Source organism: Eriocheir sinensis, unplaced genomic scaffold, assembly GCF_024679095.1.
Source record: "Eriocheir sinensis breed Jianghai 21 unplaced genomic scaffold, ASM2467909v1 Scaffold12, whole genome shotgun sequence".
NCBI lineage: Eukaryota > Metazoa > Arthropoda > Malacostraca > Decapoda > Varunidae > Eriocheir > Eriocheir sinensis.
Window position 1 is genome coordinate 821,781 of NW_026110518.1, and position 15,457 is coordinate 837,237.

Consider the following 15,457-nt stretch of genomic DNA (forward strand, 5'->3'; position numbering starts at 1 on the left):
AAAAGTAGCTTCGCTACGTAGCGCCCAACACTGTGCATTTGTGTACTTCAAGTAATTTGTGCTAGGTCAGGTAGGTAATTAAGTGTACTTTGTAATATTATAACATTTTACTTTCTTTATTTCAGAAGCATCTTGAAGTAAAACAACAGAATGGCATCCAGTGAGTACCATTTTACAAATCTTAATAATTTAGACCAGTGGTGTGATGAGGGCCTCGTATTGCCCGCAATGTGAATACGCATAGTAATTAATATATTTTACACATTGATAACACTGATCATGTTGTGTATATACTGTAACCTTCCGGATAGAGCTGTAATCAAAACACTTCTTGCATAAATTGTAGGTCATGGGGAAATTAGCAATTATAAGCTACAATAAAGTGAAGACCTACATACGAGCGACAACATTGCGCTGTTGAGCAGGGAGAGGGGAAACGTGGAGCGGCTGCTGTGTGCCGGGAGGGTGGGGGAACTATTGGGTAGGGGTCCAGGGGAGGTGGCGTGGAAGGCGACAGGTAAGGGGAGAGGGCTAGGAGTGGATGGGCAATGGTGGGGAAGGCCCGGAAGGGAGTGGTTGGGTAGGAGAGGGGTAGGGAGCCAGAGACCAGGACTGAATGAGAGGAAAAGGGGGAGGGGGGGCATGAGAGGGCAGGACACGAGCGAAGGGAATAGCGAAGCAGGAAAGTATAAAAAAAAGCCCAGATTAGCCTGTTTTCAAGGAATAAAAAAGACAAGGCGCCAAAGTATCAGCCCAAAAGCCAAGATCTAGTTAAATAAAGCCAAGGAGTGGCAACGCTGGTACGAACAAAATCAGTGAGGCTAGCCAGCATTCAGGCTGCTATAGTCCACCAACTCTAACTTGAGCCCTGTGGCTTGGGCCGGGGAAACCTCCATTGTTTACAATGGAGGGCCGCATGCGGCCCTCAAACAGTGGGTTGAGCACCCCTGATTTAGACCATTAGTGAGTGATTATTCAGTATGTATGATCCTCTTCTATCGTTTATTCAAACTGCTTGTGACTGGTGGTTCAGTCACTGGTGCAGTGCAGTGCAGTCATGTGAGTATATGACTGTTATGCTGCATAGTACTGGTGCAAGCATGTGGCCACTACCCTGCACAGGGGAGTAGAGCTCACTCTAAAATGGACTTCATTAATTAATTTTGTTCAATCCATTTATATAATCCATGTCTTAATGCTATTTGTATATGGCTGATCACTTTACAACCATTTTTTAACTAAGTAACCCAGTCCTGTAGTGAGGGACGCCTGTAACATATTACGACCTTCATGAATGTACACACCTGTCTTGGGGGGGATGCACCTTGCTTCCACCTTCAAGGCACAGACCTTCATGAATGTACACACCTGTCTTGGGGGTGATGCACCTTGGTGCCACCTTCAAGGCACAGACCTTCATGAATGTACACACCTGTCTTGGGGGGGATGCACCTTGGTGCCACCTTCAAGGCATAGACCTTCATGAATGTACACACCTGCCTTGGGGGTGATGCACCTTGCTGGCACCTTCAAGGCACAGACCTTCATGAATGTACACACCTGCCTTGGGGGTGATGCACCTTGCTGGCACCTTCAAGGCACAGACCTTCATGAATGTACACACCTGTCTTGGGGGTGATGCACCTTGCTGCCACCTTCAAGGCACAGACCTTCGTGTTTCGTATGGTTGGAGTAGGTAGGAAGACACCTACCGAACGGGCGCAGGCCACTCCCGGTGAGGTATATATGGGGAGTGAGGAGGGTGCTGAAGCCCTCCAAAGACCCTTCCCATTACCCCGTTTCCCTATGGTCTCATGAACACCAGAGAGTAGTTCAGCATGCTCTCTAAAGCCAGATCCTCTTCTATCCACACCACACTATAGTCTATTCATTTGGGCAAGGCCACTCACGGTAGCTTAGTCCCAGTGACTCCACTTCCCCCTTCTGGCTGGGTAGCTCCGAGTTGGATGATGTAACCTACTTGTCATGTTAAATAGTCAACATAAAATGGTAAGTAGTAATAATAAAATTTTAAGTAGTCAACATAAAATACATATCCAACATAAACTGCTAATTTATGTTCAAGCACTGCCCAAGGTGATTTAATTACAGTTTACATGATGGAGGAAAGAAAAATCTTGAACATGATATGTATTTTATGATATGTATTTTATGTTGACTACTTTACATTTTATTATCACTACTTACCATTTTATGTTGATTACTTAACATGATAAGTAGGTTACATCATCCAACTCGGAGCTACCCACACAAAAGGGGGAAGTCGAGGCGCTGGGACTAGTAAGCTACCGTGAGTGGCCTTGCCCAAATGAATAGACTATACATACACACAACACACACATCTTTTCTCAAAATTAAAAATTAAAAATGGCTTCCAACGACAGTGCCTCGGAGTCCCCGCCTGGGGGGGGGGGGGGACCACCAATTCCCCCAGGGAGGACTCCCCTTCCGGCTGTCGACCTGAGAGGTGTCTTGATAACTCCTCGAGCCATTTTTTTTTTATCAATTTTTGCAACATTCGCGGTCTTCGTTCTAATTTCATTCTGTGGAACACCATCTCTCCCCCTCTAAACCTCACTTTCTCTTCCTCACCGAAACACAGGTTTCTGAGGCCACTGACAGCAATCTCTACTCTGTTCCCTCCTACTATCTCTATCCTAAATTTCAATACAAAGCTAGATGTTGCGTCTACGTGCGCAACGACATCACTTGTTCTCGTGCCCACGACCTTGCGTCTTCTGAATTTTCCACCATTTGGCTAAGACTGCATTGTCTATTACTAAATACATCTGTGCTGTTTATCTCTCACCTAACTCTACTGACTATGTAAAATTCTTTGACTATATGAACTCTAAAGTGGAGCACATCTTGACCCAATTCGCTGAAATCTCCATCTTGGGAGATTTCAATGTACACACACTCAAAAAACTATCGTTACAGTGGGGTCCGACGAATTTCACACTGAGCAACCCGGTAATCTCGGCAGGGTTGGTAAGAGTGCGATCACCCCCACCACCTCAGCTCTGCTGGGGGGACCGGAACCTGACCCCCGTAAGGGAGGGATAGAGAGGAAGGGAAACACCGAGATACCAGATATCACCATAATATTAACGGAGTGATTTGAGTGCCACTTGTTTAAACTTTATATTCTCAAATTATTAAACAATAATGCTCATATGATATACGTAACAGCGGTGGGTAGAAGTATTCTCCCATGTCAAAGACAAAAACAACCATCATCGTATGTCAGATATAGTTCAGTTCATAATGTGCCATCCTGGAACTAATGCTTTCATTGAACGTGTCTTTTCTTTAATGAACAAGTTGTGGGCATCTGAAAAAAAAACTTCACTTCAAATTGCAACGCTAAAAGCATTGCTGGTAAGAAAGATAAAAGTTTAAACAGGTTGTTTCAATCTACTCCTGGGCTACCCTTCTCTCTTGTGCTGCCTCATTGCCTAATAAAAAGTAGGAAATTTGCGCGGTTTTTAAGTTAACGAATAAGGAAATTGCCGTTGGCGTTTTGAATTGCCGAAATTAGCCGTCTCTGGAGAAGAGTAATCTATTAAATAGCTTGCATGCAGGAGTTATTTGTCTCAGCGAGTCATTATAAATGACTCGCTGAGAATTATTGGAAAATTAATCTTATTGGGTGCATTCCATGATTGTTTCGAGACAAGCGATTACCGTGACTCGGGTAGTGCATGCTATACTAGTGAAACCAATGCCAACGTTATCTTACCATTTGGGTGATAAGTCAAGTTTATTATCCACTATAAATCTATCATAAGGGTTAGCTAAGTTTTACGTAACCTCCTAGGCTCAGTGGAGCCGTATGTGGCGATCAGTCAGTGGGATTCACTCTGATATCCGAATCCTGAGTGACTCATCACTGCAAGGTGTTTATCATATTGTATCCTAAATTAATTGAGTTTTAACCCTTCACTTGTGTGTGAGGTGTTAAAGCATAATTTCATCACCCCAAACACTACAATATTATAGCTACATAAAACACAGATCAATTCACTTCGACTAAGACTCCACCTGTGTGTTTCATCAAGCGTTACTGTGCCAGCTCAAATTCTACTGCTTCATTTACGCTGTTCCAGCGTAACTTGATGTTGGTTAAGTGCTGTATGAGGTTTGTTTGGCAATTATACAACCATTGAAAGTTATACGAGTATATGAACCTCCTTCCCACAGGTTACGTTGAGCGTATGATGGGATGAAGCACGTAGCTGACGCTTGATTATTTATAGGAAATCGCGTAAGAGACGGAAAGGAATAACGTTGGAATTGATGCGGGAATTCTTTGCAGAGTAAAAACGTGAAACGAAATTGGAGAAATATATGAATAATTTATTCTGATGTTAGGAAAAGACTGCCATACGATATGTGTTTATGTAGATATGTTAAAAAGTCAAAGCAAATAAAAATAGATAGCGAGTATATGATGGGTGGATTAATAATGTAAATAACTGACCACATAGGTTATGTTACTTCAACATTCATCACCATCGACAAACAGGTCATCCTCGTCATCACTGTTGATGCTGATCCAGACGGGATATAATTTATATTTATCTGCCATTAATTCAAGTCATACGTGTGCATAGATTCATATCTCGTGTACAGCACAAGTGTTTGTAAGAGAGAGAGAGAGAGAGAGAGAGAGAGAGAGAGAGAGAGAGAGAGAGAGAGGGGGGAAGGGGGGGGAGGGAGGTATGGGGGAAAAAGAGGGCGGTGGGAGAGAGTGCGGGGGAGAAGGAGGAGGGAGGGAAAGGGAGGGATGGGAGTAGGGGAAGCCAGGGGTGGAGGTAGGTGGTGGATACACGTCACAAATACGTCACGCCTCACTTGTTCGAATGTGTAAGTGGCTCACGCAGGTTTTGCCATAACAGTCAGAAGTAAACGCCATAATTAACCGCATCTGGCATTGCAAAATAGCGTAAAAAAATAGCGGAGTGTGTGAAACAATCTGTGCCAAAGTCCCATGCTGATCCGAGTCTTCGTTTGAAATACATTTGCGAAAAACGGTATGTCATAGGGTCTGATATGGATAGTAGACCTCTTCCTTACTTCTAACCCTTGTCAAACTGTTCTCTCCGTTGGGCTCCTCCGTTCACAATCCTATATCTTGATCCTGTCCTTTCGCTCCTGTACATCCTCTGGACCCACCGAAGAAGCGATGCTTCTGGCATTTTGCTTCAGCTCGGTGGGACGATCCGAGGATGTACTTTTCCGATTTCCCGTGATATGATTATTGCCTCCAGGAGAGAGACCCCTCTGTGTGTGCCCAGCGCATCACAGAGGTGATTGTCTCTGGAATGGAGGCATACATTGCACGTTCTTTCTCTACTCCTCATGCTAAAAAGGGTTGGTTTAATCATGCTTGTTCTCGTGCTATTAAAGATAGAGAGGCAGCGCATAAAAGGTACCAGAGCCTTCGCACTCCTAACCATAATCTTTATATTTCTGCCCGGAATCGTGCCAAATCTATTCTCCGACTTACCAAAAACTCCTTCATCAATAGAAAATGCCAAAACCTTGCTTTCTCTAATTCTTCCCGTGACTTCTGGCATCTAGCCAAAAATATCTCCTCCAATTTCACTTCTTCTTCTTTCCCTCCTCTCCTTGACCCTGACGGCAGCACCGCCGTCTCATCTATCTCTAAGGCTGAACTCTTCGCTCAAACTCTCTAAGAACCCTGGACGATTCTGGGCATAGTCCTCCAACTCATCCCCCCTCTGACTTCTTTATGCATATTATTAAGATTCTTCCTACTGATGTTTTCTATGCCCTCTCTGGCCTCAACTCTCAGAAGGCGTATGGACCTGATAGAGTGCCTTCTATTGTCCTTAAAAAATGTGCTTCTGTGTTGACACCCTGCCTGGTCAAACTCTTTCGCCTCTGCCTATCAACATCTACCCTTCCTTCCTGCTGGAAGTACGCCTTCGAACAGCCTGTGCCTAAGAAGGGTGACCGTTCAAATCCCTCAAACTACCGTCGTATAGCTTTACTTTCTTGTCTAACTAAAGCTTTTGAATTTATCATTAACCGGAAGATTCAAAAGCACCTTTCCACTTCTAACCTTCTATCTGATCGCAAGTATGGGTTCCGCAAGGGTCGTTCTACTGGCGATCTTCTTCCTCTCTTAACTGACTCTTGGTCATCTTCTCTTAGCCGTTTCGGTGAAACTTTCTCTGTTGCGCTAGACATAACGAAAGCCTTCGATAGAGTCTGGCACAAGTTTTTGCTTTCTAAACTGCTCTCTCCGAGCAAAAAACGAGTCACAGCCACGTCCCCCCACCTCGCCCGTGTAAATAGACGCCGTGCATCGCAACAAACCCGCAACCGTGATCCCGCAAGTACCACCACCTCTATTACCAAGCCTCTAAATAACTTAAAAATCCTTAGTTTCAATGCGCGTAGCCTAAGATTCAAATTTGATGAACTGCGATGTCTTGCTCAAACAGAAAATTTTGACATAATTGCTATAACCGAAATATTTATCGACACCACAAATATTGATTTAAGTTCCGAATACAACATAGATGGCTACAGACTCTTCAACAAAGATCGTGTAAACCGTAGAGGTGGTGGCGTCGCCCTTTATGTCAAAAGCTATTTGCAACCCACTGACAAAACACCGGGAAACAGTAACGTTAAACATTTGTGCGTGCGAGTAAACACTGCAAAAGTCAATTTAAATATATCTGTCACCTACAGACCTCCTGGGCAATCACTCGATGATGACCTTGAAATGTACAGCGTCTTTAGGCAGTCACTTAATAACAACGACTCACTGATATTAGGAGACTTCAACCTCCCCCATATCGACTGGGCGACACTGTCATGTACAGAAGGCGAGTCACATAGAATGATCGAATTTCTAGAAGAAAATTATCTAAGCCAAATGGTTTCTGAGCCAACTCGACAAAATATTATACTCGACCTTGTTATAACGACCCAAGATAACCTAGTCAGTAGTATCACGGTAGGAGAGCACCTCGGTTCTTGCGATCATAAATTAGTGCGCGTCGACATTAGAGCTCAATCATCAGTGACTGAAAATAAAGCAAAGGTGCCCAATTTCAAAAGAGCTAACTTCGTAGAAATCCGACAAAAACTAACAGAAATACAACTATCAGATGACGGCAACGTAGATGAAGCCTGGCTAAGCCTTAAAAATCACTTACTCACTCAGCAGAACACATTCGTCCCCTTGTGCGAGAAGCGAATTAACACTAATAAAAGCCCACCGTGGTTTAATAGCGAAATTAAACAATCAGTCAATGAGAGAAAATTGTTTTACAGGTTAAAGAAAGAACAAAGCACGCCCGAAAACATTAGACTTTATAATGATGCCAGGCGACGAGTAAAAAGACTAGTAGGTCAGGCAAAGCGTAGATATGAAGAAAATATTGCAGCCAACTGTAAAAATAATCCGAAATCTTTCTTCAGTTACATAAACAACAGAAAGGCGATCAAAAGTGGTATTGGACCTTTAACAAACAGCGACGGTGCACTAGTAACTGACAGCCAACACATTGCAAACCTCTTAAACAATTACTTTTCCTCGGTGTTTAATACTAACAGTCTTCCTCTCGCTACCAACAACACCAGTACTATTGTAAATCTCGAGCATGCATTGCCCAATTTTGAAATAACAACTGATGAAGTCCTTAAAGCTCTCCAGTCACTTAAAACAAATAAAAGTCCCGGACCCGACAAAGTATATCCTATACTGCTTAAAGAAACAAAGAGCGAAATACTCTCCTCCCTCACTACCGTATTCAATATGTCCTTGCAACAAGGCATCGTCCCTTCGGATTGGAAAAAGGCTAACGTGACACCGATTTTTAAGAAAGGAGACAAAAAAATACCAGGTAACTACCGACCCATTAGTCTAACTTCAATTGTAGGTAAGCTACTCGAGAGCATAATTAGAGACAAGATTGTGAGTTACCTCGAAAGTCACTCATTAATTGGGGATTCACAACATGGCTTCCGTAACAAAAGATCCTGCCTGTCAAACCTACTGACCTTTTATAACGATCTCTTCTCAATTTATGACGTAACCAAATCACTGGACGTAGTCTATCTTGATTTCCAGAAAGCGTTTGATAAAGTCCCACATCATAAATTACTTTATAAATTAAAGCAAATAGGCATTGACGGTCAAGTAAACCAATGGTTCGCGAATTGGTTGAGCAACAGACGACAAAGAGTAGTGATTGACGGATTTAACTCAGAGTGGGCGCCGGTCACTAGTGGCGTCCCTCAGGGCTCGGTTCTTGGCCCAGTGCTCTTCATTATTTACATCAACGACATAGATGTTGGACTCAATAATCGCATTAGTAAATTTGCAGACGACACAAAGATTGGTAACTCGGTTCTCACTGACGAAGACAGGCAAAGCCTCCAAGAGGATTTCCACAAAATTTCAGCTTGGTCGGATAAATGGGAGATGCTCTTTAACGTAGACAAGTGCCAGGTCCTTCAAGATGGAACAAGAAATAAGAAGTTCGATTACGAAATACGCGGCGTTAAACTCACAAGTGTTCAATGCGTTAAGGACCTGGGGATTAAAATCGCGTCAAACCTCAAATTCTCACATCAATGCATCGATGCAGCAAATAAAGCGAACAGAATGTTGAGCTTCATTAAAATAAACTCTTTATTCAAAAATAAAGATGTAATACTTCCGCTCTACTATAGTTTAGTCAGACCCCACTTGGAATATGCGGTACAGTTTTGGTCTCCCCACCATGCAAAGGACATTGCTAAACTAGAAGGTGTTCAGCGTCGAGCAACAAAAATGATCCCTTCCTTGCGCAACAAATCCTACGAAGAAAGGCTTTCTACCCTTAACATGTTCTCTCTTGAGAAACGTCGCCTCCGAGGAAAACTGATCGAATGTTTTAAAATACTTAATGGTTTCACGAATGTAGACAGAACAAAATTGTTTATGATCGATGACACTTTGCGAACGAGGAACAATAGCACAAAACTCAAATGTAGACAAGTAAATTCAGACTGCACCAAATTTTTCTTCACCAACGTTGTAGTGCGAGAATGGAATAAGCTCCCACCATCAGTGGTTCAGTGTAACACGATTGACTCCTTTAAAAACAAGCTCGACCGTCACTTCCTTGAACTTAATATTAACTTGAGTAGAAAAGCAACGTTTTGGAGCCATCTGATTAATGTAAAATCACTTAGGTTTAAGGACAGACCACCTAGTCTGGACCATGGGGTCTGTGTGGTCTGATTTTATATGTAAATCTATGTAAATCTTTCGGATTCTATCCCTCTTTCTGTTCCTTTATCTCCAGTTTCCTTTCCGGCCGTTCTATCTCTGCGGTGGTAGACGGTCACTGTTCATCCCCTTAACCTATTAACAGTGGTGTTCCACAGGGCTCTGTCCTGTCACCCACTCTCTTCCTGTTATTCATCAATGATCTTCTTTCCATAACAAACTGTCCTGTCCACTCATACGCCGACGATTCCACTCTGCATTATTCAACTTCTTTCAATAGAAGACCATCCCAACAGAAAGTACATGACTCCAGACTGGAGGCTGCAGAACGCTTAACCTCAGACCTTGCTATCATTTCCGATTGGGGTAGAAGGAACCTTGTGTCCTTCAATGCCTCAAAAACTCAATTTCTCCACCTATCAACTCGACACAATCTTCCAAACACCTATCCCCTATTCTTCGACAACACTCAGCTGTCACCTTCTTCAACACTAAATATTCTCGGTCTATCTTTAACTCAAAATCTTAACTGGAAACTTCACATCTCTCTCACTAAATCAGCTTCCTCGAGGTTGGGCGTTCTGTATCGTCTCCGCCAGTTCTTCACCCCTGCGTAGTTGCTATCCATATACAGGGGCCTTCTCCGCCCTCGTATGGAGTATGCATCTCACGTGTGGGGGGGCTCCACTCACACAGCTCTATTGGACAGAGTGGAGTCTAAGGCTCTTCGTCTCATCAGCTCTCCTCCTCTTACTGACAGTCTTCTACCTCTTGAATTCCGTCGTGATGTTACCTCTTTTTCTATCTTCTATCGATATTTTCACGCTAACTGCTCTTCTGAACTTGCTAACTGCATGCCTCCCCCCATCCCGCGGCCTCGCCTCACACGACTTTCTAATCAAGCTCATCCCTATACTGTCCAAACCCCTTATGCAAGAGTTAACCAGCATCTTCACTCCTTCATCCCTCACGCTGGTAAACTCTGGAACAATCTTCCTTCATCTGCATTTACTCCTGCCTACGACTTGAACTCTTTCAAGAGGAGGGTATCAGGACACCTTTCCTCCCGAAATTGGCCTCTCTTTTTGGACATTCCTATGTACTCTATTCGGGAGCAGTAAGTAGAAGGCTTTTTTTTTCATTATTGTTTTCTTTTTTTTCATGCCCTTGAAGTGTCTCCTTTTCTGTTAAAAAAAAAATGTACACACCAATCCTGGGAGGGGGGGGGGGGGAGAGATGCACCTTGCTGGCACCTCCAAGGCACAGACCTTCATGAATGTACATACTGTCTTGGGGGTGATGCACCTTGCTGCCACCTTCAAGGCACAGACCTTCATGAATGTACACACCTGTCTTGGGGTTGATGCACCTTGCTGCCACCTTCAAGGCACAGACCTTCATGAATGTACACACCTGTCTTGGGGGTGATGCACCTTGCTGCCACCTTCAAGGCACAGACCTTCATGAATGTACACACCTGACTTGGGGTTGATGCACCTTGCTGCCACATTCAAGGCACTTGTCTGGCTGTGCAGGAAATGTTATCTTGTCTGCTGGTGTTTATAAGTATTGGAAATTTTCATATTATGTTAGATAGAAACAATATAAGATGCATCCCCTAAATGTGAATGGGTAAGGGAGTGGGATTAAAAAATTATAGACACTAATTTGTTTTAATGAATAACATGAAAATTATCCTGTTCAAAAACTTTACTTTATAATATCTTACTATTAATTATAAGAGATAGTCATATCATAGGAATGGCAAGCTTTCCGAGTATGTAAATGGTACTACATCCTCCTTGACAGCTAAATGGTACTATATCCTCCTTGACAGCTAAATGATTATATATCCTCCTTGACAGTTATACGGTACTACATCCTCCTTGACAGCTAAATGGTCCTACACCTTTTTTGACAGCTAAATGGTACTACATCCTCCTTGACAGCTAAATGGTCCTACACCTTTTTTGACAGCTAAATGGTACTACATCCTCCTTGAGAGCTAAATGGTGCTACATCCTCCTTGACAGCTAAATGGTACTACATCCTCCTTGACAGCTAAATGGTCCTACACCTTATTTGACAGCTAAATGGTACTACATCCTCCTTGAGAGCTAAATGGTACTACATCCTCCTTGACAGCTAAATGGTACTACATCCTCCTTGACAGCTAAATAGTACTACATCCTCCTTGACAGCTAAATGGTACTACGTCCTCCTTGACAGCTAAATGGTCCTATTTTGGACCCTTCTTTTCTTGTATTAAATCAACTCTTTTATCACTCATTAATTACTCCATAAATGATCTCACCGTCTCGTATCCCTGGTAGCGTGATCCGGCTTAAGTTGTTATTGGAGACTGGTGTTCGGGGATAAACAAGGGAAAAAGAAAATATACATTTATTTAAAATTAAATGAAAGTAATTGCCTTACGCAATATTCTATGCTCAGACGATCATAACGCTGGCATATTCAGCAATGGATACAACATATGACAAACGACATGTCTTTAAACATAATACTACAATTTGTGCTCAGTTGTTGCCAATAATAATAACACTCGTCATTCCACAAGCAGTGGTTTGTTTCTCTCTGCTTACATCACAATATTTAAATACTCTCCTCACATCCTGATAACACATTCCTATAGTATAATCTACTACAATTTCACGGAAGCACCAAATTATACCACACCCAGTGCTTTCTACCTTTGCTTTACATCGCAAACAAATAATCACAATCCTGTCCCACTCACAATCCTACTTCACATCTCCTACATTATAATCTCCAGGACAATACAGTCGGTTTCCATTAGATTCTCGAATTTCTACTCACGATTAAGATCACAACAGCCATTCTCAGCTGAGTGAGTAGCAAGTCTGCTTGAAGCGAGTGCAAGGCTCGGTCTGCCCATATCACTGTTGTCTAGGTCACATTTTTCCTTGCTTGAGGCGGAACTACATCTTTGACACGCCTTCATTTTCTACATAACCAGTAGCCAATACTTCCTGTCAACAACCATTGGCTCGCTCATTATGTTATATTGTTTACTTCTCCTACTATTTGTTATTTCACTCTTAAGACACTCCCACAGTGACTTCTCTTTTCAGTTATTCGCTTATAGCATTTTCGTCACACCGCACGTGACATGTTAGAGTCCTCTTGAATGGTTATCCACACTTCCTGACCACGCCTACTGGGTATCTGCTTTCTGTATGTGGGTCTGGGTATTTTCCATAACCTCTCAGTAGTGTTAGTGCTTATCAGATGTTTACAACTTTGTATATCTGACTAATTTCTTTCCTTCCCTCTCCTATCATATTTACAATTCTTGTCTCCATATCTCCACTCGGTATTTGCCTCTGATTGGGGTCACTGTTAATTAACTGTGCTGCTATGGTCGTCTTCTGTTTGTCCATATTCTGGGTCCCAACATACTTCCCCTTCCGGAAGATCTCGCCCTGAGATCTCACAGGTGTTGGTGGAAAAGATACGCCTTTCAATGTCTGCAGTGGGCTCGAGTCTGGAAGCAGGCGTCGTCGTGCGTAGCGCAGGACATAGGAATACCCCACGGCAGACGTCACCAGTAGAAGAACCAGGATCACGACAATGGCGAAGACAATCCACCAATGGATTTCGGGTTGAAAGGGCTGATCCGGCTCGACCACAGAATTTAGGGGCTGCAAGCCAGCTGTTAGCTCCTGTAGGGGGATGGACTCAGCACTGCGAAGAGATGGAAGGTCAGGCAAAACGGACCAGATAAGATGGCCTGTAAGAATTCTTGGAGAGGAGGGAGGTGGAGAGGGAGAGGGGCGAGAGATACCATGATGGGGGGCCCCTCCACAACTGCCTCTTGTCCAGGAAGTGTCAGGGATGGGCTGTGGGCGCTGCAACCTTGCCGAAGCGTCAATATCCCATTATCCGTGAGGCTGACAGTATGCTTGTTTACAAGATGGTTAGGGCATGTGAGTGCCAGAGTGATGGGGGAGGCAAGTGAACAGGTCCAGTAGCCAGGACCTTTTATAAACATAGGGGGAAATGTTTTCAAGACTATTGTGTGGCAGAGGTTGATCACTGACTCATGTTTCAAGAAAGCAGCCGATTCACAAGAGGCTGCGTTACTAGCCTCATGGACGGGGCCTGTGGGAGGACAAACTAACATATGGTTATTCTTGTTACAGTGTTTTATACTAGAAAGCATAAAATATATTTTCCTATTCTCACTGAAGGCAATACATCTTGAATCAACACTATACATAAGAAAGTAAGTGCTATTCTGCACAGAAAATGGAAGGGAGTCGATTCGAAAGACATCAAAGGTGTCAATCGGATCTCCTCGCAAAGGTTTGGTGAAATAGAAATTACGAGAATCGTGCAAAGCCGTTGTCCTGGAGGACAGTTATTACATCCCTATATAAAGCTAAAAAATCAGGAACTGCAGGGAATAAAAGACCTGGAGGCCGAACCTAGGCTTCCTCTAATGTACTTAACAACTGTTGGTCTCACATAGTGGTTGGAGTTATGCATGTTTGCAGGGAAGACTGCAGACTCACCTTTAAATCTTGTCTACCTGGACTTATGTGTCTCAATGCTTAGTCAAAATTTAACAATGCTTGTATGAGATTTTTTCTCTTCCTAATGCCAAAGTCAATAGAAAATTGGCGCACAACTTGGTTCAATACATCTACAGCTGAATATAGCCTGTTAAAGGCAGATTGCATGGCATTCATATTACTTAATGATGTTGAGTTTTCCATAATAAACATTTAACTATATAAAATCTTTCTCAGTTAATGACTCTAGTCCTCTATTTTTTCATGAATAGCATCAACTTGAGCCTGGGTCGCGGTACCAAATAGGTTATTAGACAAGGATCCTCAAAAAAATTATTTCCCGTTTTTTTCTTTTCTCTATAATTCATAGAAGCATGCAGCTTGTTTGGAATAGTAGTTATCACATAGCCTAAAACTTTTTTTATTTTTTTTATATAATGCAACAATAAACTGAATTCGTTTTCAAAATTAAAGAGTGTGTATTTTATTGCTTTTACAGCTGGATACTCAGGTGACATTTGAATAATATTTCAAGTAACGAAGCAGTTAAAATCCGTGCTTTATGTAATGCAGCTAAAATATCTTCTGTGAGGCTAAACGGTACTATAGTCTCTGTCTGTGAGGACTATAATATAGATAGTATGTTGGTGTGAAACTTTGGCCAGCACGTGTTGGGGACTCCTGTTGTGTCATTGAGTCGTACACCGAAAGAGTCAAATCAATCTGTGGTTTATTTCGTCATATTTCTGCTCAATTATTGCATTTTCATCCTTATGCATTATTCCTGTTCTATATCGTATTAGTTTTGACATTACATTAGGCAACTCTTGTACCGTCGAGAAGCGAAGGCTTTATCTATGCCGAGGTGGCTCTGAAAGTTTGGGAGTAACCTGAGAAGGTAAGGCCTGTGCATCAGCTGTTTATTGCTGTTGTAGAACGAACATTATTTAATGTGTCATAAGTAGCTGTCACCTCTCCGCTACGAGTCATTATTTTCGGTAGAAGTTTTCTCAGCGATTTCAGGGTTGAGCAATGCACAGAATAGATCAGTGTCTGTCTCTGGATTTAAAAGGTATGCTCGCCTAATCGTTGGACATTGCTGCACGTCGATGCAATTTTCATGAAGGACTTTTACTCTATCTGTGGGGACCGTTGAAACCTTACTAGTCCTGTGGTTTATAATTTTTACCATTATATCACTGATCTTCTCTGTTACCCTGTAGGGTCCATCAAAAATAAGTTACAACTTTTTATTTACTTTTTTCTGTGGTCTCGTTTGAGGAACACTGTCTCCAACGTTGATAGTTTTGATTTTGAAGCTTTGTATTTCTTTTCTATTTCTTCTACCTTTTCAATGTAAACCTGGCATCTATCATAAACTTTATTTGCAATTGCAGCCATTTCCTTTTCATAGAAATCAATATCATAAACTTTCCTTGCAATTGCAACCATTTCCTCTTTATAGGAGTATATATCATAAACTTTCCTTGCAATTACAACCATTTCCTCTTTATAGGAGTATATATCATAAACTTTCCTTGCAATTACAACCATTTCCTCTTTATAGGAGTATATATCATAAACTTTCCTTGCAATTACAACCATTTCCTCTTTATAG

The 15,457-nt window shown here is 42.3% G+C and overlaps 1 protein-coding gene across 2 annotated transcripts in view; it reads left to right on the forward strand.

Moving 5' to 3' along the window:
- Positions 1–15,457, forward strand: part of LOC126989507 (omega-amidase NIT2-like) — a 54,406-nt gene that overhangs the window by 1,340 nt on the left and 37,609 nt on the right. For both annotated transcript variants that reach the window (XM_050848086.1, XM_050848085.1), the window contains exon 2: positions 126–160. In XM_050848086.1, the coding sequence (XP_050704043.1) occupies positions 151–160 (10 nt within the window). In that variant the 5' untranslated portion in view covers positions 126–150. The remainder of the gene's footprint in view (positions 1–125; positions 161–15,457) is intronic.